Here is a 23,321-nt window from a genome sequence, read left to right as displayed (position 1 = left end):
AGCTTCGGAGCGGAGAGGGGGCCATTACAGGAAGCGGCCAGCTCTCAGCGGTCTGTGCACTCAGGGTTCCCAGCAGCGTAGCTGGGAGAGGCTGGCTGAATCCCAAGCTGAGCAGTGGGTGCGGGCAGGGGTCACTGTTTTCCGTGGAACAGTAGTCCCCTCAAGGAAGAGTGGTGCCTGGAGATCCTCCAGTCAGGGGTGTTTCTATGTACTGGTGCTGCGGCAGCTCACAGGTACTTCCAAACCAGCTCGGGGTTGGCCTTCTCTACTGAAGGCCTATAGGGGACCTGCAGAACAGGCAGACCCTATACACGGAGGGTGGAAACAGGGGCCAGGTGTACCCCGTGACTGGCCAGCGCAGCAGTGGTTAAAGGCACAGCCCCAATTAAGAACGGAAGCAGCTGATGTTCATTTTCCTCATTTTATTGAAAGCTGTGATGATATTTGAGAAGTACCAGACATTCCATCTCCTGTCTTCTGGAGAGATGAAGGTCTGCTGGACTCACAGCGGGCCAGCCCAGCTTGGCCAGCCCCGTGGGACGGTCCACTATACCCTCACACCAGGGTATGGAACATGTCCACCTTCTCCCGGTACAGCTGGTGGAACTGCTTGGCCAGACAGTGGAAGGGGGCCTCGTAATTGTCCATCTCCTTCTGTAAGAAGTGAGAAGGGTGTGAGAGTTTACAGTCTGGGGAAGCTGGCCCCTACTAGAGGCGTTTTTCACTTCAGGCTCCTGACACTTGGTGTCAGGGCATCTTCATGCAGTTTGGGCAGCTGCTGTCACCGTGAAGATTTTATGGGAAACAGAGATAGGAAGAACATACAGACAGTTGCACGGCGTGTGAGTAGTGAGCTGGGGACTGGGCTGAGATCTGGCTGTAAGAGCCATCCTTGTGGCCACTAGGGTTCTGTGTGGAGGACGTGAAGATGAATCCCCTTACTCAGCTATGACGGAGGCCAAAGCAAAACAGCAGACAGATGTGCTATAGGAGAGAGTCTGGCCACAGCTGGCCTCCAGGTGGGAAGAGGAGAGGGAGGGCTGTAAAGGCAACAGGGCCCAGCCCAGCCAAGAGAGGCACAGCACACCCAACCCCCGACCAGAGAGGCAGGGACCTTCTACTCCAGGGACCAGTAGGGCCATGGTGGGGGGCGGGGGGAAGAGGGGACATGATGGAGACACAGGGACAAATGGGAACAGGCTTATCTTTAAGGAATACGCTAGGACTTCTGGGATGGGGCCAGATCCCAACAAGAACACGCGGCTCCTCCCACATGGCTGGGGAGGGCATCTCTGACAGCACTGGCTCTTGGCTGGAGGTTTAACAGTTTTCCTCATCCCTGACCCCTGGGGTGGCACTGACTGAGCTGGAATGAACGCTTGCTTTTCATGACTAAACATGCCCAGAAGACATCTCTATTTTCCAGAGGATTGGAAAAACGAAGGAGCTTGTCTTAGGTTGCATCCAAGAGTGGCCAACAATGGGCCCTCCAAGGTGAGGTCTGAGGGGCTGTCAGAAGGCAGGGCGCGCACACACAGCACCCTGCTGACACCATGGCCACTATGCACCTGCATTGTGGGGGCCTGGTTTTGTTTTGTTTTCTGTCTGGGTTCCTATCTCCCAAGTTTTTTATTGGGCCTAATGTTGCAACACCAGGGGACCCAACCTAGGAAACTGTCTCTCAGACAACTTTTTTGTTTTGTGAGATAAGGTCTCATGTAGCTTAGGCTGGCCTCGAACTCTCTATAGCCAAGGCTGACCTTGGATTTCTGATCTTCTTGCCTCTACCTCTGGAGTTCTGGGATTATAGGTATGTTCTATGGTGCTGATGATCAAATTCAGAGTGCCCTGAACTAGATAAGCACTTTTCTACCTGAGTTACATCTCTAGCTGCCATTGCTGCCGCCACCGCCGCCACCACCACCACCACCACTACCACCAATTTAAGACAGGGTCTTGCTATGCAGTCCATGCTGGCCTTAAATGCTTTATCTCCCCACTTCAGTCTCCCAAGCAGTAGGATTACAGGGACACACCACCACACCATCTGGGCATTTTTAAGAACAAAGTGGCAGTGAGAACCCAGCACATTGCAGATAGGAGATGCAGCTAAGGGTCTACAAGGGCCTGTCTGAAAGCTTTTCAGTGGCTGCCAAAGGCGCCGCAGAGCTCAGTACGAGGCCCTGAAGTGTCCCCGATGAAATGGGAGGAATAGCGCAGAAGTCAGTGTGTCTGCACTTTACGGAGGAGTGGATGAAGCCCAGCGGGTGGAGGGGCCCAGCTGGACAGTGTATCCTGATCCAGGCTGGTGCAGGTGACCGTTTTTTAATGGTGTGGCCATACAAAGGACAAAAGTGTACCAGGCCTGGGGGGAAAGCTGCCTGGACCCCACAGCAAGGGAGAAGCAAGTGCAATCAGGGGGGGCTGCTGGCCAAGAAAAAGCAGGACTCAATGCCAAGGGTGTGCTCAAAGAAGGACAGACTGCAGCCCAGTGAGCACCTGCTAAGGTCCCCACGGGCACGAGAGCCCAGCCAGCAGCACCTCTGCCTGTGTGGCCATCGTGTCCCAGGCAGTCAATGTCACTGAATAACCCCACCCCCCAACCAAAGTGTCCTTAAGCGCCCAGTGGAGGGAAGGAGGCCTATGAAGTCTTATGTGGGAAGTTTCTAGATGAAGTCAAAAGCTCTCCAAAGCACAAGCCGGGAGAACCCATCATAAAAGGAAAGGAATTCAATGCCCAGGAGCCTCGACAGACACCATGGAGTGCTTGGAAAGAGATGGAAATTGAACCATTTTCCAAACGCATTAAGGGGGCCGCCAGCAATAGAAGCCTTTTTATCTGATGCCTAATTATCATCTTGAGCAGTTTGGACACGGACAACACAGTGAGTGACAATGTTTAGAGTAGGCTCAGACTAGCCCTCGGTTTGACTGAGAACTCTGTCACCAAGAACCCCCAAGCAGGTCCCGTGAGGAGGTCAAGAGGGTGTACTCCTTCTGGAAGACCTGAAGCACTCAGGTCTTCCCGGACAGGGCTGCGTCCTGGTCTTGATTCTACTCCTTAGCTGTGCACCAGGGAGAGATACACAACCTCTCTGGGTCTGTCTGCTAACTGAACAGCAGAGACAGGAGCAGCTGCCCTGTCAGGTTGTTTTGAAATTACTCAAAAGGTAATTAACACAATCAAACAGCAGGCCCCCGGCTGCCTGGGAGGGCAGCCCTCCCCGTGGAGACACGAACTCAGCCTGGCTCTCACGTTCTGAACATAATCTCACCTTAGTGACAAACAATGGGTTTTGACCTTGGTTTAGAAAATTCTTTAAACTTTGTTCAAAGGCAAAGTTTGACTTTTTGGGGGGCCCGGAAATGTCAGACATGAAGGGGTGTTTAAGAGCTGAAGAACCATGGAGGTCTCTCCCCGAGGCGGCTGCACTTCGGAAGAAGCGAGGAGGAGATGGGCTTGGCAGCGTCTCAAACCACATTGGGTTATGTTCCCTTTTTAATTACAGCTTTCTTAACCGGGCTGCCAGTGGCGCTCCTGTTAGCAGCAGCTCAGGGGGGACTAGTTAACTGGCACGGTTAATGCCGAGTACCCAACCGCAGCCTCTTCAAGCAGGATTTATGCGCATCCTCGCTGACACCTGAACGGAGCTGACCAGTGGCCTTGGGTGACTGATGTGTTGGGGCAGGTTTTAATTTCTGGGAAATATGGGGCGTTGGGGGAGGGGATGGTGTGACTGACGAAGGGAGAGGAGGAGGGAATGGGGAGCTATGGGTCTACAGCTCACTGCTTGCTCAAAGGTGTACAGCACGGCCCGGCCGGGGAGCCCTGTGCAGGGCGAGCTCTCTCCTTTGAACTTCATTAATCTAGTATTGTGGTAATTGGACTCGAGGCAGGGGTGACATCCATCTCTATACCAGACATTGGTTCTGGGGTTTAGTAAATAGTAACAATAAAAACACCATATTAGGGGATCAGTTCTGTTATAAAAAGCTAGCATGTTGAGTGTTTACTCAACTAGACTAGACACTGTGTTAAGTGTTTTACATGCCTGTGTGTGATAATCAGCAAAGGGCAGTTTCCTATCCCTGTCCTTACAGGTGAGGAGCCTGAGGCCCTATGGTGTACATCCCATTCCCAGGGGTCCCAGAGCCAGATGCGCTCCATGCCATGGGAAGGCAGAACACCTGCCCTGAAGGCTATGCCTTGTCTGGGGAAAAGTGCCAGTGTGGGACACTAGAGATGTCTACATCCACACAGCACAGAGCGGTGGCCCAGGCTGTTCTGTAGGTGTGACAGAGCCTGCAGCTGGAGGAGGTGACACCCAGGGTATGCACTACCCCCACTGACTTTTTTAGAAAGCCAAAGAACTCGATCTAGAGACCTCAAGGTTAGACCTCACACAACACAGCCACTGCAGGCCTAGCAGGACTCTTGGGCAATGCTCCTGAGTGAGGGCCACGGCTTCTTATGAGACACTGGTGTCTGGGCCGTCTGCATGCTTGTGGTGGGAGGCTCAGAACAGGCATGTGGTGTGGTCAGAACCGCGTGCCCAGAAGCTGCACCTTTCAACGTTCCAAATGTCAGAAGACGTGTCACTGTGCTAGACAGCCCCCATGATGCCAGTGACCCATCACTCAGGGTTTCTCACGGCAGGAGGGCTCTTACATCAGAGATGACACTACATGCTCCTATGTGATGAGAAGCCGGGGGCCTTGGGGCTGGGTGCACCCCGGTCATGCGGGCCTAGGATAGTCATTTTTTTACTTCAACACTGAACTGGGGACAGGACAATTCCTGTCTTGCAGAGCTATCTGGGAGGTGCCACCGAAACCAACAGTAAGTGCTGTGTCCTTCTGCAGTGCTCACAGAGTTCAAGGGTCAGGGAGACGGAGCACCTTCCACGTCAAAGTCTTCCTGAGATGCATGCAGCTTTGCCTGGGGTGGGCTGTCTGCCTGCCCTGCTTCCTGGGGCCACACAGAGGACTCTCAGGACACACACTGAGCATTCTGGGTGGAGTGTCAGCATTCTGGCTGGAATGCAGAATTTAGATTTTGCACCTGGGAACAGAACCACTAAATGCATCCGAGGTCATGAACAAACCTCCAGCACAGAGCTCTCTCAGATCAGTGGCTCAGAGAGGGGGCGGGGGGGGGGGGGGGGGACACGACTCACCACAGATGTTTCAAAGAATTCCAAGCCTTGGCCCAGTGCCCATGCCTGGGCCTGAGCAGAATCCACTGTTCGTCGGCCAGCCAGGTCTGTCTTAGTTCCCACTAAAACACCTACTCAAGAGAAATAACCACAATATTGTGTTTTGAGGTGGCAGGATGGGAGGTCAGCTGCAGAGAGAAGGCATGTGATCCATCAGGTGACAGAAGCTGCCCACTTGAGGTGCTATGTACCAGAAGGGAAGGTCCCCAAGGGCCACAGAGGACAGGTTGGCTTTGCTGTGCACATGCAGCTCACTCAGAGTTCTCTTGTGGCTTCAAACAGATCTGTGTTCCTCATCTCCTTAGTGCTGTAAGCGCCAGGCAGGCCTGGACTGAGTTTAGAAGAGCATTTGTGATAATTCCCAGCACATGGAACCAACATCGGACATGGTCATTAATGCTAATCTCGGGCCTGGGCTCGGAGTCAGGGACTCAGGTAATTGAGCTCCGTTCCCAGCTGCCTCAGCTGTGCTAATTTCTCAGCCCGTCTCTGGAGGCTGCTTTCTCTGGCCTCTAATGAGGAGAATTTGTTGATCTCACACAGGGATGAGAAAGAAACTGATTTAAAGCATGCCGAAGTGATAACAGGGCTGGAATGTAACTTGTGCCCCGTGTACTGGAGAAAATGAGGGATTCTTCCCCGGAGTTAGCTTTCTGAAAACATCAATTCAGAATGCAGCACCTTCCTTCTTATTATCCAGACTCTCACAACATTTCCTGGTGGGTGGCACTGTCTCCCCATCAAGACCATTAAGAGGCAGAGCAAGGGCACAGTGAAGGTTGTTTAAGTCAAAGATTCGGGGGTTCAGGCCCCTGTCCTGTTCCCACAGTGGCATGTACAGTGACCCCTGAGCTAAAGGCCAGAGGCCTTTGCTGTTAGCAAAAGGCTATCCACAGTTCCTACCTGGGAGGAAGGTACCCGGAGTCTGGGCCCGGACCTTCTCCAGCCACCTGGTGCAGCTGATGAAGGACTGCTCATTGGTCACATCATAGACGAGACACAGGACATTGGGATTCTCCCACTAAGCAGGGGACAGGAGAAGAACACTTCAGGGGTGGAACAGGGACTCTTGGACGGCGGGGGGGGGGGGGGGGGGGGGACACCCAGCTTTCAGGGAGGCGGGTGAGGGAGGGATGTGAGCTGGGAAACTCTCACACTCACAGATAGCCCCCGTTCACCACAGAATGAATGGAGGCGGCCAGGCTCAGGGGCACTCATGTGGGACAGGCATTCCCATCTGGGACAGGTGAGCTTGAACCTGGGGGAGGGGCACGCCTACCCAGAAGGGAGCAGTGGCTGCCGGGCACCTCTTATCATGGAGACACCCCAGTTGGTAGGGTTGTCTGGGGGAGAGTCTCACTTTGTAGCTGAAGAAAACAGCTCAGAGGGGATGCTGACTGGCCTTGGCTGACAGGGCTCCAGGGGCAGCCAGGCTAGGGGACAGCAGTCCGCTCTTGTCTCTCATGGTTCTCCTAACTCACGCATCACAATCGTTTGAGAGCCCACCCACGGCGAGACTATGGTGCCCTCCCAAACCCTGCAGGCTGCAAAGGGTGACGCGGCTTCCTTCACTGCCTGGCCCCTGGATGTGTCTACCAGCATCTTCTTCATAGGGGTGGGCTCTTCAAAACTTGGGGACATTTTCAGCTTTTCCCACGGTGTCGCCATCAGCCCTAATACACACTACACTAACAGCTGGGTGGGGGGCTCTGTCACCCAAATGAAGAGCCAGGGTTCCACACTAAGCACTGTTAGCCTAAAGAGTCCTAAATATCCTGCTGCCTGCCCATGATGGGGGTCACAGGATGCCTCTGCCTGGGCTGTGGACTCTCCCTCTGGTGCACAGGCTCTGGGTACCACCTCCCTATACAATCAGGCCCTGCTCTGACCTTGTGGGGCCTGCAGAATTCTATGTTCTAGTATCTGTGAAAGGCCAGCCAAGGATGGGCTCTGGAGAGCTTGGCAGAATAAGGCCAATGCAAGGACCCTTCTTGGTGTGGGAGAAGGGGCAGAGCCTCATTTTTTGGCTATAGGCCTCACTAGAGGGAAAGAGATCAGTGGTCCTGTCCTGGGAGGCCGGAGAGGGCTGTAAAACCCCCAGAAGGGGCTGTTCAAAAACAGCATCCTGGAGCGGGTCTTCAAGGACTGACCAGCTTTAAGACTCCTGGCACATTCCAGAACTGGGAGTGGCCATAATGGGCAAGTAGGAACAGCTGCTTGCCAAGGGCCCAAAACCCCAGCTGGGAGGGATGCCCCTTAAAGGCTCCTGCCTGGCTACTTCTGATGGCCCCAGTGTGTCCCTTTGGGGAGTGCCAACCGGAGAAAGGGTTGGGCACAAGTGGGTGGCGGAGGTGGATAAGGGAAAAAAAAGAGCACACTACTTGCCAATTTATCCAGCATTTCAGAGAACAGCTCCTTGCCGGCTGAGTCAAAAATGAAGAGTTCCTGGAACAGGAAAAGTGTATCTCAGAAGTGAACACAGTAAGGGGCAAGCCAAGGTTTCCCACCAGGCGCTCTGTGGACGTGGTTCGAGGGTAGACAGAGTACATGCCTATGCGCATGGGTGCTTTCATACATGCTCTTTCTGAGGCCCCAGGGAGATGGCGAGAGCAGTCCAGAGTGCCCAAAGGGCAGAGGCAGAGCTTCCGCCCACCTGGTATCATGACCTGGCTCACCTTTCCCGACCTCAAGCACAAAAGTGGAGGGAGGGAGCAGGCTGACCGCCCACCTGGCGGGACAGAGCGCGAAGCAGGCTGACACGTGATCTGGTGTCCAAAAGGCCACTTTGTGCTTTGTTAACCAAATGGATTCTCAGATCGTGTAAGGATTCTTGGTAAAGGAGGTCACCGAGGAGGCCTGGGGACACTGCTTAAAGTAGGACAGTCTGAACCTGTGCTCCGGACACAAGGCACCCAGCCTTCCCAGCCCAGGTGGAAACCCTCCACCATGCTGCTGCTCGCTTGCTCGGAGTCCCCTGAGAACCCTGAGCCCCCTCCAGGTGCAGTAACCCCCCTGCCTGGTTCTGAACCCTGGTAGGCAGTGCTGTCCGCTCCATGACCTGCCTTGTAGAGTGGCTCCTGCCTCAGCTTTCTTGTGGTATCAGGGGACTTCTGTGTCTTTCATTTTGCCTGGGGGGGGGGGGGCTCCTTAAGGATCCGGTGAATACTATAGACCCTCTCCCTGGGAGCAGCCACTGGGATATGATGACATCATGCCATGGGGTCTCTAGAGGGATCCCATTAAGGACTCAGATAAAAGATACCAAGCTGTTTTGGGAAGGCCTGCATCCCAGCCCTCCGCTCCCCTCCCTCCTCAAGCCCTCCCTCCAAGACCCCCTGCATCACTGCCCCATGTCCCCTGCCGAGAGGGCACCCCAGCCCATGGCAGCAGCCCCAGGAGCCCTGCCTTCAGGGCACCACTCACCACGCTGTCATTTGTGTCAAGAACTGGCACTGTCTTCACCACCAAATCCACACCTGTTGTCTGCAGGGGACACCAAGATGATGGGCGTTAGAGGGCCCCACGGTGGGGCGACCCAGAACGAGGCAAGACCCCACCTCTCTGCAGAGGTATCCCAGTCAAGTAGAAGTCAGAGGCCCTGATGGCCTCCCGACTCCCTGCCCTCCACTGTCCCTGGCAACCATGTGGTGTCCTGGCCAGTCCCCCCAGGAGACAGTCCCTTCCTGGCGGCCAGTGGAAACTGGCTCTCCATGTGGCCATTTCCCATCTTTTCTCAGGCCTCTTAGCACATCATCTGGGGATTTTGCTAAGTCACTCTCTCAGGGTTAATGGTCATGTCTCTGTACACTGTGGCCAGGCAGGGGCTGTACAGGCCCAGCTTACCAGAGTATAGTTCTTCTGGAAATGGGTCCCATCGCTGCGGAACATCTGCACCAGGGCCGTCTTGCCTACAGCTGAGTCTCCTGAAGCCAGAGCAGAGGAAAAGACATCAGTTGGGTTCCATTGGGTGTGAGAGAACCTCCTCCTACTACAGAGGGCTTTGACTCCAAACCAGAAACTTCCCCGAGTTTTCAGAGCAAGTGTCTGCAGCTCTCGTGGGAAGCAGAGACGTTGCCAGCAGGGTAACTGGTCCAGGAGACCCATCTTTCAAGCTTACCAGGGCCAGGAGACATTTCTCTACACCTCAGAGCCCTGTCAACCAGAATGACCTAGAAGGTAACAGGGATCAAGGAGGGCTCCAGAGCCCTGGCAACGGAAGTGACAGTCTTCCACCCAAGCACACCCCGTGGGGAAACCTGTCACTTCAAACTCCAATTTACTCCAGCGTCTGGCCAGCAGAAAGGAGTGAGCAGCCAACTTGTGACCCTACCGGCCTGCCTCCTCTGCACTGGCATTAAAGACGTCCAGAGGCCGCAGTGGCTGGGCAAAAACTCCTTTTCAAGTGATGTACTCCATCTTGACGGGCCAGGTGAATGCTTAGCTGCAGACTGAGGAGCACGCACCTCCACCCTGACCCCACATCTACAGTCGTATCTTACAGCCACTTAACCCAGCTGGGCTGTGCCTTCTCTCTGTCCAATGAACAAACAGTTCCGGGGACCCGCATATCAGAAAGGTTCCTGTCGGTTTTCAGGCCCAGACCTGAGTCTTTTTGCGAGATAAGAGGGAACAGTTTTCTAACGAGTTCTTCCGGAGCTGTCACGGGGGCAGCTCAGGCTGCCTTGCCCTCTCCGCTGCCCCACCTGTAGCCTTGAGCCCTGCTGATCTGGTTGTCTCACACGAGCAGGGTATCGTTCCCTTCTTGAGAGCAGGATCCCGACTCTCATTCCACTGCCCAGGTGTTACAGGGCAGCGGCTGTCTGCGTTCTCATGTTCCTGACCCTCGGGGACATCACCGGCACCCATCCCAATCTCCGTCTTCGGTCTGACGCTCCGGGCATTGCTCGGTTGTGACTTTTCCCACCTGTCATTTTCTCTTGTGAGACAATTAGAGGACAGGTGTGGTGTCTCGACGTAGGAGACCTCTGCTAGGTAGGGGCTGAGTGAGCCATCCGGGACCGGATTTCCTGCCAGCGCTTCTTAGAAGGGAACGGGCATGGGCGGCACTAGGTGATGATCTAGGATTTTTTACACTGCCTTGCTTTACTAGGCTGGTCTGGCTGACCCTCCAAAATGCCACCTTGAGGCTCTTTGCACTATGGCCTCTCAGGGTCAGGTGGGTCCCACCTATTCCAGGGCAGACAGCCCAGCAATTCCTTCCCCCTGCCTCCCGGATGACCCAGAAGGTAGTCAGTCAGTCGCTATCCTGACTCGCATTCTGTCCCTAAACCTGGGAGGAAATTGGCTCTTCCTCCCTGGGAAACTCCCCCACAGATTGGTTTTGGTTAATTTCATGAATCTTTTTGCTGACTGCCAGTCACCAAAGGCTGGCAGCGAAGCTCCTGTGTGGGCCGTGAGGAGGGATCTGAGCATGGGGAGGCGGGGGGAGCTGATAAACACATTCTCAGAGCAACAGGATGACAAGGAGGCAGACGGCACAGCTGAGAAGCAGAGCATCCGAGGCAGCACGAGAAACCTCGAGAGCCTGTGAGCCCACGTAGCTGCTGGGTGCGGGGTTCCCCGGAGCCACGGCCAGGGCTGGAGACTGGATTGCCTTGGGAAGGCACCATGAGAGGCTACCCACGGCCTCATAACTAACTGCCAAGTCTGGCGACCTCGCCTGGGTTCTCACTGGTAAACTCCCTAGACGGGGGTGGTGGCCTGAACAATTCCCTACCGCCCCACCCTGACCATGTCGTTGTGGTGACTCTGCACGGGCTCTGTCCGGTCACCATTATCTGCTCCTTTGTCCCTTACATGCCTTCCTCCTCTTCAGTTTTCCAAAGATGGGCACTGCTGGGTTCATCCTCAGGGCTGTGATCCTGGCTCTTCTGCCTCAGCCCGCCCGCACCCGCACCCGCACCCGCACCTTAGCTTGTGGATTAAAGCCTAGGGCCTCACTTACGTGAGGCAAGGGATCGACTACTGAGTGACAGTCACAGCCCTGGCTTCTCTCAACCCTTGACCCTTGCCGCCCTAGGCCAGCTCTTCCCAAAACTGGCTGTGCTTCGAGCCACTGTGGGGGGTTCCACTGTCTTTAACGGTTTGCTTGTCCACAGCCAAGCCCATGTCTCACCGCAGACCTGAGGGATTTCTCCGTCTATCTTCGTATTTCTGCACATCAAACCACCATGTATCCGGCACCTTTGCTGTTCCAGGATATGGCCGCCACCACCACCACCGCCACCGCCTCCTGCATCCCGCCGTCTTCTCCCTAGTTCATCTGTTCTGGGCTGACTCTCAAGCCTACACTCGGGTCACATCCCCCACCGCCCACAGCTGCGCCGGGAGCCCCGTACATCATCTGCAGGACCGGGAGCCCCCTCTTTAGCTTCTCTCTGCCCAGCCCTGGAGGCAGTGATCCCCCTGCACCTGGCTACCCCAGTGTCCTTGCCTCTGACACGGTGACTTGACACCAACTGACAGTCACTGCTGTAGGGTGTAGTCGTCACCAGGACACAGGCGCCACATTTGGCTTGAACCTGCTTGGAGGTCTCAAACACAGAAATGGCCTGGGTGGCACCTGGCTCTGAAACCGAGCTGAGTCCCCTGCCGGGGGAGACAGGTCCTGGTGGCAGATGTGGCGCATGGTGACACTGCCCTAGGGCTGATGAACTGTATGCTGTACCGGCCAAGCAGTGCCCCTCCCGTGGCCCGCACCTAGCTCCATGGGGTCCTTCCAACTCTGCACCACTGCCGTGTGCCTCGGTGGTTCTGCTGGCTGACTCTGGCCTCTCACGTGGCAGGAGCTGATTCTGTCACTGTCTGTCCCTGGCTCTCCATGCCACCAACCACATCTCAGCCCCATCAGAGAGCTGCAGAACAGAACGGTCCCGAGTCCTCTCATTCACCCACAGCTCTCTTCCGTCAACCTCTAACTCTCCGGCCATCTCCAATGGTCCCTTACGAGATGGACCATGTTTGTCCTTTTGTTCCCCGGACATGCTCCACCCCCTTCTCCAATCCAAGTCCAGATCCTGTCCTTTCTCTCTAGGCAAATCTCAACTGGCTTCCTGTGTGGCCGCTGAGGTCATCTGTCCCTCTGCTGTCTCTACCAGGGTGGCTACCATATCAGATTCATGTCATCGGAAAGGATGCCAGGGCTACACTCCAGGGAAGCGTGGCTACTGTCCCCACGTCCCTAGACAGATGGTTCATCACCAAAAGGGCAAAGACTTGGGGCCAGACCCCAGCTCCACACTAACTGTGCCATATTAAGTCCGTTACTGAACCCCTCCGTGCCCACTTTGCTACATCTGGAAAATAGGCTAACAGCAGTACCTACTCCATGGAATTGCTAGAGAGTTCATGAGTCAGTACGTCCCCTGTCTGGTACACAGTGTTGTTTGTTAAATAGATGAAACACAGATACATGTCAACTGTGCCCTTTTTATCCCCCTCCATCCCAAGCCACAGAAGCTGTAGACTGAGGACCAGGTTGAAGCAGAGGCCACGAGCCACTACTGACTTTGGCTGGGGCTGGAATCACGTGGCAGGCACAGTGCCGGGGTCTGGACCTAGGACAAGGGTCTTCATTGCTCTGGGCCTTGCTTGCCTCATGGTACACGAGGATGACACAGGACTGGCTGGTGGCTGTGAGGACTCGGCAAGAGACTCACACTGAGGGTGTGACGTGCGGCCCGCACACAAGCACACACGCACGCACGCACGCAGCGAGTCTCATCAGGAGAGTGTGGCTCATGACAGGAGCTTCCTGCTTCTTGAGAGCTCACCAGCTAAGGAGAAATGAGCAAAGAACAGCAGGCGGGGCCGCCCACTTAAAAAGAAACTTAACTTTGGAAAAATGAAGATGTCCCCAACTTACCCGTGCAGAAGCTGAACACTGGCCAAGGCAAGAGAGCTGGGGAGGGGACTGACCAACATCCTTTTGTTACACAACAGTGCCTCCCCTGGTGCTCGCTTGGAGAATTGGAGGCACTCTAGAGAGCCAGGGTTCCTTGGTCTGCAACAGGATCTGAGACATGACTGTCACTCATCTTTCTGCATCGTGACCCTTTTGTTTTCTAATTAGAAAAGTCATTGAGGGAACTATCCCCCAGTCTCAGTCTGTAGGGTAAAGATCCAGAGACACCCTCTCCTCATTTGCTAATTTCTTGATTACAAAGAAGAATCATGGGCTCTGCGTGTCTGTGAGAAATTATCTAGATTATGTTAATTAGGGCGGAAGGCCCACCCCCAAAGGTGGGTGGTACCATTTCATGCGCTGGCGCCCCCGACTGGATAAAAGGAGACAGGAGCTGAGCAATGCTCAAGCTCACGCTCTACCTCCTGACTGTGGATACAATGTGACCAGCCAGCCACTGGCTCTTGCCACTGCGCCTTCCCCACCGGGATGGACTGTCCCCTGGAACTGAGAGCCACAGTTAAGTCCTTCCTCCTTTAAGTTGCTGCCGGTCAAGTATATTGTCATAACAACAAGAAAAGTAGCTGACATTTCCCGATCCACAGAGATCTGGAGTCAGGCAGACCTGGGAATCCTATGCATGACCTTCACTAGGGGTTCACCTAGTGCCCCTAACACCACTCAGTACCCCAGTCACAGCAGGACTACACGGAACCTACCCTGCTGTGCTGTGGCAAAGGGGGTTAAATGAAATACAGGTGCCAGGCATGCAGTGTCCACGCAGTTGCTGTTTAACCCGTCTACAAGCTAAGCAAATGGTCTTCTAAATGTTCGGACTGGCTCAGGGCATGCCCACAGGTGTGAGCACCACGAACTCACCCTGCACGTATCTATTTAATACTTATCCATGCTCTAGGCATTGTGCAGGTTATTTTCATGTCTGTCAGTCAACGATAACAAGATTCTTACTTCTGGGGAAACTCCCAAGTCCGCGCCCCCAGCTGGGTAGCATAGAAAGCTAACCCACCCCACCCCCACCTTCCTGACACCAGAGGGGTCTGCGTAGCTGATGTGAACTTTGTGGGGCTAGCTAGCGTCCCTGACGCCCAACTTTGGGGTAAAGTCCATGTGTTGTGCTGTAAGCCCTGGTGAAGATGGTCTCAAAATACGGGAGGGAGACGGGGGCTGGGGTGGGGGTGGGGGGACACACAGCTGCAGCTACAAACGTGTCCGAGGGGCGAGGGAATAATTTTCCCCCCGCTTTCCGGAATCTGCTTTATTGGTCATTGCAGGCATTTCTATGGGAAACAGACAGTGGACGGACGCAATCGTGAACCAAAACTGACTGAGTTAGGACGGCTCAGGCTCCGAAGACCACGCGTTCAAGCCCATTTACCACTCACCTGCCAGGATGCATTTGGCTGCTAACTTCACCATGGTAACGAGCCCACTAGCAGGGACGGGGAGTGGGGGGCGCCTGAAAGAGGGTTAGGATTCGGGGTCAGCTGATCCCAGGGCCTGTGGCCGCGATGGATGGATGGATGGATGGAGGCCCGGGCGCTAGAGTTGGGTGGACATTGGGCTCCAAGGCCCCAGGCAGCCTGCAGAGGTGCCCACGGGGCGGGGCGGGGCGCAGCGGAACCGCTCCCAGTCCAGCCTTCCGGTCCAGGCCCCTGCCGTAGAACAGGGACACAAACGACTAGTCCCACTGGTCCCAAGAGTCGCGCCAAACAGGTTCCTGGCAACCATCACCAACCCGCCTCCTCCCTCCATGTTGTCCTCCTATTGGTTGCTGCCAAACGCTCCGAGGCTCCAGAGATCCAATAGAAGAAGGAGGCGGGGAAACCCATTTTTCTTCGCCGCACGATGCCGAGAGGTTTCTGCCTTTGACTGCTCTCAGCTTGGCCAATGGCTTCAGACGATGTCAATCACCGCTGTGCGCCGGCGTCTTTGAAAAAGCAGCCCAATCAGGACGCAGCTGGAGGCGGGGATTAGCGGGGCGGGGCTTTCTGATTGGCCAGAGCTTGGCTTGAACCATCGCGAAGAGTTCACCCTGCACCCCCTGTCTTCCTGGGAGTGGTTTCGCCCACGTGGGGCGGGGTGACGCCGCCAGAGCGGCGCCTGCGCAATAGAGGAAGCCGCAGTCTCGAGAGCCCAGTGCTGGAGGGTGACTTCCTCAGACCCTAGGTTCAACGGAGCATCCGCAGATCCCCTGCCTCATATCCAGAAACAAAGTGCCATCTTTAAAGTCCTTAAAACCTGTTATGCGCCTTTAAACCTGAAATAGCGGGGAGGGAAGGATGTGGAATGTTGAGCAAGAAGTTAACAGTGTAGATGGAGCAGGAAAGCCCGGTATGCTTTGAACAGTGGGCGACTGCAGGCGGCACCTTCCAGAAACAGAAACGGGACGGGAGGAGGAATGTTCACAGAGAAACGATAAATAGTTGGGTAGAGACCTTTGCCCTGATGGAAACTCATACACTGTATACATAATGTAAATACACACAGATTTGTAATTATGTATCAGTTAAACTAAATTACAATATAAAATCTAAGTAAGGCGCAATGTGAAAGCGATACCTGAACGGGATGGGAGGACATGCCTCTCTCCCAGTCTGCTTCCTCTGTTGTGAATGAAAGGATGTCATCCCGATGTTGCCCCTCATGAGGGGAGGGTGGGTAAATGCCATCTGACTTTCCTCTTGCTTTGTCACCAAGCGGTGGGATATGGCTAGGCAAGTCATCTCACCTCTAGACCTCTGAAACAGATAAACGATCTCATGGGAGAGAGGAAATAGGTTAAGTGTCCGTGGATTAGGGATTTGTTGCTATGACAAAACACCCGAGAGAAACGATTTAAAACGGGAAAGGTTTCATCTGGTCACTTCGTTGAACACCATAGCAATGATAGCCTGTAAGCACATAGCCACCTCATGTCGGGAGAGGGAGTAAGAGCTCCAACCATATGCCCCCAAAGACACACTCTCTTTCAACTAGATTCATTTTCCAGGACCCAGTCATCTCCCAGTGGCCTATCACCTTAGGTACTCATGAATGACTCAATCTGCTGATGAAGTCAGCGCTCCAGGGATTCAATCAGTCCCCCTAAAAACCTTAGCTCTGGTCACTCCTGCCCTGGGAGCCAGGCTTTCAACACACAAGTCTTTGGGGTGGGGTGTATCCACCATCATGGCTCCGGACTGCTGATGCAGGTTGGCCAGAGCGCTCCACCCACTGCCTTTTCACTTTTTACTGGTCCCAGGATAAGGGCTAAGACGTGTCTCTCTGAAAAGGTGCCTGTGTCATGAAGAACTCTTGGAACTGTCACTGACTGAGAGTTACCCAGGTTCCCATAGGAACCCTTGTTTATGCTCCATAAGAAGGCCCTATAAATTAATTGGTTTGTTGTGCTGGATGTGGGTGGGATTGTTTCCTGGTCTGTCTGTCCTGTCTGGGTAGACAGGCATGTCTCCTGGAAAAGTCATGTCGCATCTTCTTTGAGGAATTCATCCCATGGATATTCAGAAAGTACTTATTAAGCATGGAGTAGTGAGTGGGGCTGAGGCATTTAGCCCAGATGGAAGGTGGGTAAGAAGATGATTCATAGCTATTTGGAGTAATTGTTGAGTAAGGGGGAATTTGGGGCAGAACCAACAGGTACCCCCCATGCTGTGACCCATGTGACCCCGGGGTGATTTCAATTTACACTTCTATCTGACTACCCACTCTTAGACAGTGCTGGGGTTGTTTTATTTTTGTTGGGTGTTGTACTGTTCCCCAACTCCTTGAGAGCATTCCTACCTCAGGGCCTTTGCACTTAATGTTCCTAGCATGCTGCAGGACTCTGTCCCTCATGACCTGCATCGCTGTCCCTAGGGGGTCCATTCTGAGGCATCCACCTTAAAGATTCGCCTTCTGTCTGGCAGCCTATCACCTCCTTACTGTCCTGTCTTCCTGGCATTGGCACTGGTGGAAAGGATGTGCCATGGTGCTTTGTAGAATTCTCCACTTGAAGGTCAGCTTCCTAAGATAAGACACGATATTTTTTGGGCACTGGCCTCTAGGACAATCTCCAGCATGGTGAGACACTCAGTGGGTGGTTTTTTTTTTTTTTTTTTAAAGTTTATTTTTTGGTTTGGTTTGGTTTGGTTTTTCGAGACAGGGTTTCTCTGTGTAGCTTTGGAGCCTGTTCTGTCCTGGAACTCACTTTGTAGACCAGGCTGGCCTTGAACTCACAAAGATCTGCTGCCTCTGCCTCCCAAGTGCTGGGATTAAAGGCATGCATCACCACTGCCTGGCTTCAGTGGGTGTTTTTAAGGGGACACAGCTCATGGGATTTACCCTTCTGGTAATTTGACAAACACTGGTTGTTTATTTTATTTATTCTTTATTATTTGTGGTATTGGGACTTGGATCCAGGGCCTCATGCCCACTGGACAAGGGCTCCACCACTGAGCCACATCCCTAGCAACAAGCAAGCATTCTTGAGCACCAGTTCTCACACAGGTAATGCTGCCACTTGGGAAAGTGTAACAATCATTCCAATGGGGGTAGTTTGGTCCTGGTTCCTCTCTTTCTCCCCCGCCTGCACTCTAAGCTGGAGCTGAATTCTCTGCTGAGCTGGAAGGGTTAACAGTGCTGCTCCCAAAGCTGGGGGCTGATGATGAAGTGGGGGCTTTGCATGGAGGGCTTTTCTTGAGAGCGGATCACAGAGGCAGCTGCTGACACATTGTTCTCAGGGACCTTTGGATCAGTCTGGGGTCACTGAACTCCTGACAGCCTGGACAGCGGCATGCATGAGCTGCAGCATAAAGCCAGTCAGTGACAGCTGCCACACTCTGTGCAAGAGGCCTGGGCCGCTCAGGCCCGCTGCATAGCCCAGGTTCCTCCATCATCACACTGTGAACAGCCCGGGATCCACCCCCTGCCTGGATGACACTGGAGCCCCGTCACTTGCATAGGGTAGTAGCAAAGTTGTTGGGTACAGAACAGATCATTGGGGGAGGGTACCTGGTATAGTTTAGACTGAGCCTTGGGAGGAATGACTTCTGGGAACTAACACTCTTTCTGATGCATGCGTGTCTGGGGGCAGTGCTGAGCAGAGAGGTCCAGGACTTTGTGGGGTCTTGTGGGTGTAGATCAGGTCTTCTCCTGGGCACAGCTGATACTTTCATATGGGGAACTTTTAGTTTGGGATAGGGAGCTACCATGAACTTTGCTAGATTTTTTTTTTCTTTCCCTAGCCTCCCTGGCCCCACTAGCTTTCCAAATCACCATCCTCTGAAGACAACAACAAGTCCTCAGACATTGCCAAATGTCCCCTTGAGGTCAAACTCTTCCATGGACAGGAACCGCTGACTTAGAAAAGGCTACTGATTTAAAATGGAGATCCTAAGGTCTTAAGACCAGACTGCCCAGATTTGAATCCCTCTGCTTGCCCCTCAAGTCTCAGCAGCTCGGTTGTTATCCTGCCTGCTCCCATGACAGTACATGGATGTGCAGCAGGGAAATTCATAAACACCAGCTCTGATACACAGCCTGGAATGTGATGAGTCCCCTAGGGGGCTGCATGAGGCAGCAGCCCACTCTGCATCACGTCTGGTGTGACGTTTCCTGTGGCAATGACCTTTGAGGTGTGTGTGCTCGCCACCCGAGCGGGCCTACTTGTTCGTGTCTCTGCTGGTGCAACGCTTGGCAGTGGACATCTCAATAAATGGCAGAAGCTGCGGGACACTGACTCACCTCCCCTGTGTTCAGAATGCAAAGTGGAAGAGCCCAGAGCGGTGTGCTGTGCCTGCCAGGCAGGCTGCCATGTGCTGATTTGGTCAGCAGGGGGCGGCAGTCGCTGGGGAAAATGCGAGCCACAGGGGTGCCAGGCGCTCTTGGCTTTTCATGGACTTCAGAGATTCTTTTATTTAAAGTTGAGCAAATCACCTCTCCAGAGTCACGTGAGGCCTCCTTTAATGGCCCTTTGACAGTTTATCTGTGAACGCCAAGAGGGGCTCTTCCAGAACGGTCTATGTTCAGTGTGTTTTGTCCTTTTCTGGGTGGATGAGGTGCTAGAATGCTGGTGGTGGATGGATCACTCAGTCGGCTCTCCCTGGAGGCTCACGGCATAGACGCACACCACAGAACCTGCTCTCTTTCTGTGCTCTGTGCATAAAGCTTGTGTCGCTGTGTTCAGAGGGTTCAAATAGCACAGGTGGCCAAACTCCACAAGAACAAAGTAAGCTGCTCTTTAGTGCTTCCCCTGTCTTCCTTTCATGGTACCCTCACCTCCCATAATGCCCTGGGGCTGGAGGACACACCACCCTGCCCAGACCGGCCATTGCCCATTGCCTGCAACTACTTGGACGCCATCTTAGCCTGTCCTTCCTCAGGACCCTAAAAACAGCACAAACTCCTGTTCTCTCGTACTTTCTTAAGATCCACGGTTGACTTCCTCTGTCCTGTCTCCACTCAGCAGCCAGTGTCATCCTTAAACATTTTTAGGACCAGTGAGATGGCTGGGAGGGTACCATGCACTTGCTGCGGAGCCTGGTGACATTGAGTTTGATCCCTGGGACCCACGTGGTGGAAGGAGAGAACCAGCTTCCTCACAAGCTGACCTCTGACCTCTTTACGTGCGCCTCGTGGTACCCACCTCAGTGTTTCACTCTCTACCTGAGACTGTCGGCTTCCTGGGACCAGCAGACTCGGCTCTGCCTGTGCTGCCCCAGGGCCTTTGCCCCTCTGTCCTGCTTTCCTTGCCTCCAACACTTCGTCCCCCACTGGAAGCTAGCCAGGTGTTAGTTTACATGCTCCTCCTGCAGCAGGCACACTGACTGGTGTTTCTCTAACGTGTGTGGGAGCTCCCTGCTTCAGAAATGGTAGTCCTCTAAGTCTCTGTCCTCACCCTTCTTCCCTAAAAGCCTCCCTGCTGAGCACAGCCTTCCTATGATTGTCACACAGGAGGTCATTTTCGTGGCTGGACTGGGAGCACACACGAGTCCCTTGCTCTCTCCAACAGCTACTATGAAGGTGCGAGCCAACAGCTCACACTGCCTAAGATATGCTTTGCAAACTATAAAGTGCTGGGCAAACCCCAGGGCTCTCCCTGCTACCAGGATGGACTCCATTCAGAGGTCAGTTCCCCAGCACCTCCTCCGGGCAGCATTAGAGTGTCACTGACACCCAAGGGAATCTTCATGGCTAGCACACAGCAGCCTTACGAAAATACTGTCAGTGGTCCACAGGACAGAGCTGAGGGCCCTTTCTGGGTGGAACTGGCCCACAGCACATTAGCTAGGATTGGGTGAGGTGGGGATGACTGGAGCCTCCAGAACATTCCAGAGCTCTTCATCTGTGAGCTTCCCCCAATAACACCTGTCACGTTCTGTAAAGGGAGCTCGTGAGACAGAAGGTCCTTCAAACCTCCCAGCTTACACCTTCTGAGGCCAAGTGCCCCAAAGGGACGTTCCCAGCTCTCTCAGGTGGTAGAGGGACAGCAGGTGGGCCTTTAAGTCAGGAAATTCTGTTTGGAGTCTGACTGTAAACAAAACACACACCAGGGAGCTAGGAGCCAGAGCTTGCCTTAGAAACACAGGACTGGAGGATGGCTGTTGGGAAACTACACACACAAGTATCCGAGTTCCATCCTCAGAACCCACATAAAGAAGCTGTGATGGCAAGGGCTTGTAACCCTGGTACTGGGGAGGTGGAGACAGGAAGATTCTCAGAGCTCAATGCTCAGCCAGCCTAGCCGATCTAGCAGGCCCCAGGCTGGGGACAGATCTCGTCTCATAATGTAAGGTAGAAGGTGCCAAAGGAATGACATCAGAGGTGACCTCTGGTCTTCACATGCAGTTATACACATATGGATGTCTCTAAACACTCACACTCATACACACACACACACACACACACACACACACACACACACTCATACACACATTATGGAGTTGGGTGCAGTGGTGTGTACCTGTGGTCACAGTTACTCAGAGGGCCAATGTAAGAGGATGGCTCAGCTGGGCGTTGGTGGCGCACGCCTTTAATCCCGCATTCGGGAGGCAGAGCCAGGCGGATCTCTGTGAGTTCAAGGCCAGCCTGGGCTACCAAGTGAGTTCCAGGAAAAGGCGCAAAGCTACACAGAGAAACCCTGTCTTGAAAAACCAAAAAAAAAAAAAAAAAAAAAAAAAGGATGGCTCAAGTATAGAAGTTCAAACCCAGCCTGAGCATCATCGATACAGTTTTGAAAAACCAAACTGATCCAAAACAACAGAAGTGCATGTGTTGGGGTCACCTGCATGTCCTCACCTGCCTCGTGAGGAGAGTTTTAAAACTCCCAAGATCTGATCTGGTAGAAACAAACAGCTGAGCTTCTGCAAAGCCAAAGAGCAGATGCCAAATGGTGTGACATCTTGGCCTCCTTGGAGCCTCTGCTATAGGAGCAGACATTTGCCAGAGGACAGTGCAAGTTCTGAGAGGCCCATCAATTGACATGCAGACCATAGGACTGAAGTTGGTATTCAGATCTGCTCTCAAGCCTGACTCTCCCAGCTGCAGGCTGGGCAGCAGCCCTTGGAGAGCCGGTGAACCCAGCCAAGTCTCTGTCTCCTTCTGTGTAAGATGAAGCTGATCACAGGACCTGCCCTGAGGAGATGCATGGCCTAAGTGTGCACAGGAAGCATTTGTCACGGTCACACAGTAAACGCCAGACAGGTGCCACCTGTGACCATGACTCTAGAGTGCCCTGGCTTTTAACATAATGGATAAGTGAATGGGTAAATTCATAACCTGAATGTTCTCTCCTCTCCAAAGACAGGGCTCTTCCTCTGCAAGAATCGTGAAACCCACAGGCAATCCCTTTTAAGCAGAAATAAAGGAAGTCACTTAGCAGAACTGGGTGTCTCTGTAGCATCTACATTCTTAAAGGACCCCTCAAAGGCTGGCCCCACACCATGACAATTATTCTCCCTAGCCTGGTTGACAAAGTGGAGGCTTGTGACGATCGGGCAGCAGACCTTCTGCAGCTGACCCCCTGCTCCAGCGTGGGGTTTTGCAGAGCTGCAGGGGCATAGCCATTTCTCATTTCTCATCCAGCAGCCGCTTGCCAGACAACCCTCACCAAAGCAATCTGCCAAGCTGATCGCCCTCTGCTCATTCCTTCAGAGTTCACAGATGTGAGCCTTAGTAGAGAGAGTGACAAGTGGCTGGAGACCCGGAGAAGCCAGAGCAGTGAGAGAGGGGGGCTGGCTTCTTGCTGGAGAGTGGCCAAGTCAGCCCGAAGACGAGTGTTGCACTGAATACAGAATGTGATAGAATATTCTGTTTCCCAGCATGACTGTCAAGAGCCTGCAAAATCGGAACTGATGCCATGCTGGTCTGTCGGCTGCTGAGTCCCTCCTGTCTTGTAGAAGCTGCAGAGAGCTAGCTAGTTGCTTTCCTGGGAGGATCCTGGACCTAAGTGCACATCTGGGCTGAGACGCACCCAGCCTCATGGGACGAGACCCCTTTAGCTTGGGCGATGGGGTGAGTCCTGAGGTCAACATCATCTTGATCTGTCTCCCCAAGTTCACCCTCAGCAAGGATTTGAGCGAAAGAGGTTCCTTGTAAGGGGTTCCCACAGCACCCCTAGGGAGTGGGACAATACGCTGGAGAGGAAGGAAGCAGAAGAGGGGGCCCTCCAGCCCACCCACATACTGGGGGGGCATTTGCTCAGGAGCAGGCACTGGGGACTGGAGAGAGCTGGGAAGCTGGTTCAGAGATAGCCCAGCCGACAGGAGGAAGCTGCTACCTTCTGATCCAGCTCCCTGCCCAGTACCAGCTGTGGGCTCTCCTCCAGGACAGGCCCTGGCTCTTTGCTGGCCTGAGAGGGCTTTACAGCTAAGGCTCCAGAGCCTTTGGACAGCCGGCTTGGGTCTTCCGGATGGGAGGTGAGGGAGGCACCTTCTCTGCATCTGCTGTGGCAGAGGGGCAGAAAGTCCTCCACTAAGGAGCACGGGGAATGTGGCTATTACTGCCGCCGGTCTGTCTGGAAGGTTCTTCTTTGTAGCCAAAGAACTCTTCGCCCTTTCACGTCGGGTGTTAGCTTCTCAGGGCTTCTCTGACAGATGGACACAAACTCGGTCCCTTAAATGACAGAAATTGAGGCTCTAGATTGTGGAATTCAGATGTCTGAGATCAAGGTATCGGGGCCACGT

General features: G+C 53.8%; 1 protein-coding gene across 2 annotated transcripts; it reads right to left on the bottom strand.

Moving 5' to 3' along the window:
- Positions 1-407: 407 nt before the first annotated feature.
- Ift27 (intraflagellar transport 27) lies at positions 408-15,201 on the bottom strand. Of its 2 annotated transcripts, none has more exons than XM_059247311.1 (7): positions 14,544-15,183; positions 9,060-9,139; positions 8,640-8,699; positions 7,602-7,661; positions 6,120-6,237; positions 5,178-5,287; positions 408-654 (listed from the first exon to the last, which is right to left on the bottom strand). In XM_059247311.1, the coding sequence occupies exons 1-7, from the start codon at positions 14,575-14,577 to the stop codon at positions 556-558; spliced, it is 561 nt and encodes a 186-aa protein (XP_059103294.1). In that variant the 5' UTR covers positions 14,578-15,183; the 3' UTR covers positions 408-555. The 2 variants fall into 2 exon arrangements, with proteins under 2 accessions (XP_059103294.1, XP_059103293.1); XM_059247310.1 differs by lacking the exon at positions 408-654 and adding an exon at positions 847-2,047 and having other exon boundaries at positions 14,544-15,201.
- Positions 15,202-23,321: the final 8,120 nt, after the last annotated feature.

The sequence above is a fragment of the Peromyscus eremicus genome, chromosome 20, assembly GCF_949786415.1.
Source record: "Peromyscus eremicus chromosome 20, PerEre_H2_v1, whole genome shotgun sequence".
NCBI classification, from domain to species: domain Eukaryota; kingdom Metazoa; phylum Chordata; class Mammalia; order Rodentia; family Cricetidae; genus Peromyscus; species Peromyscus eremicus.
Note: the sequence above shows the minus strand (reverse complement) of the source record. Positions and strands in the feature narration are given on the sequence as shown.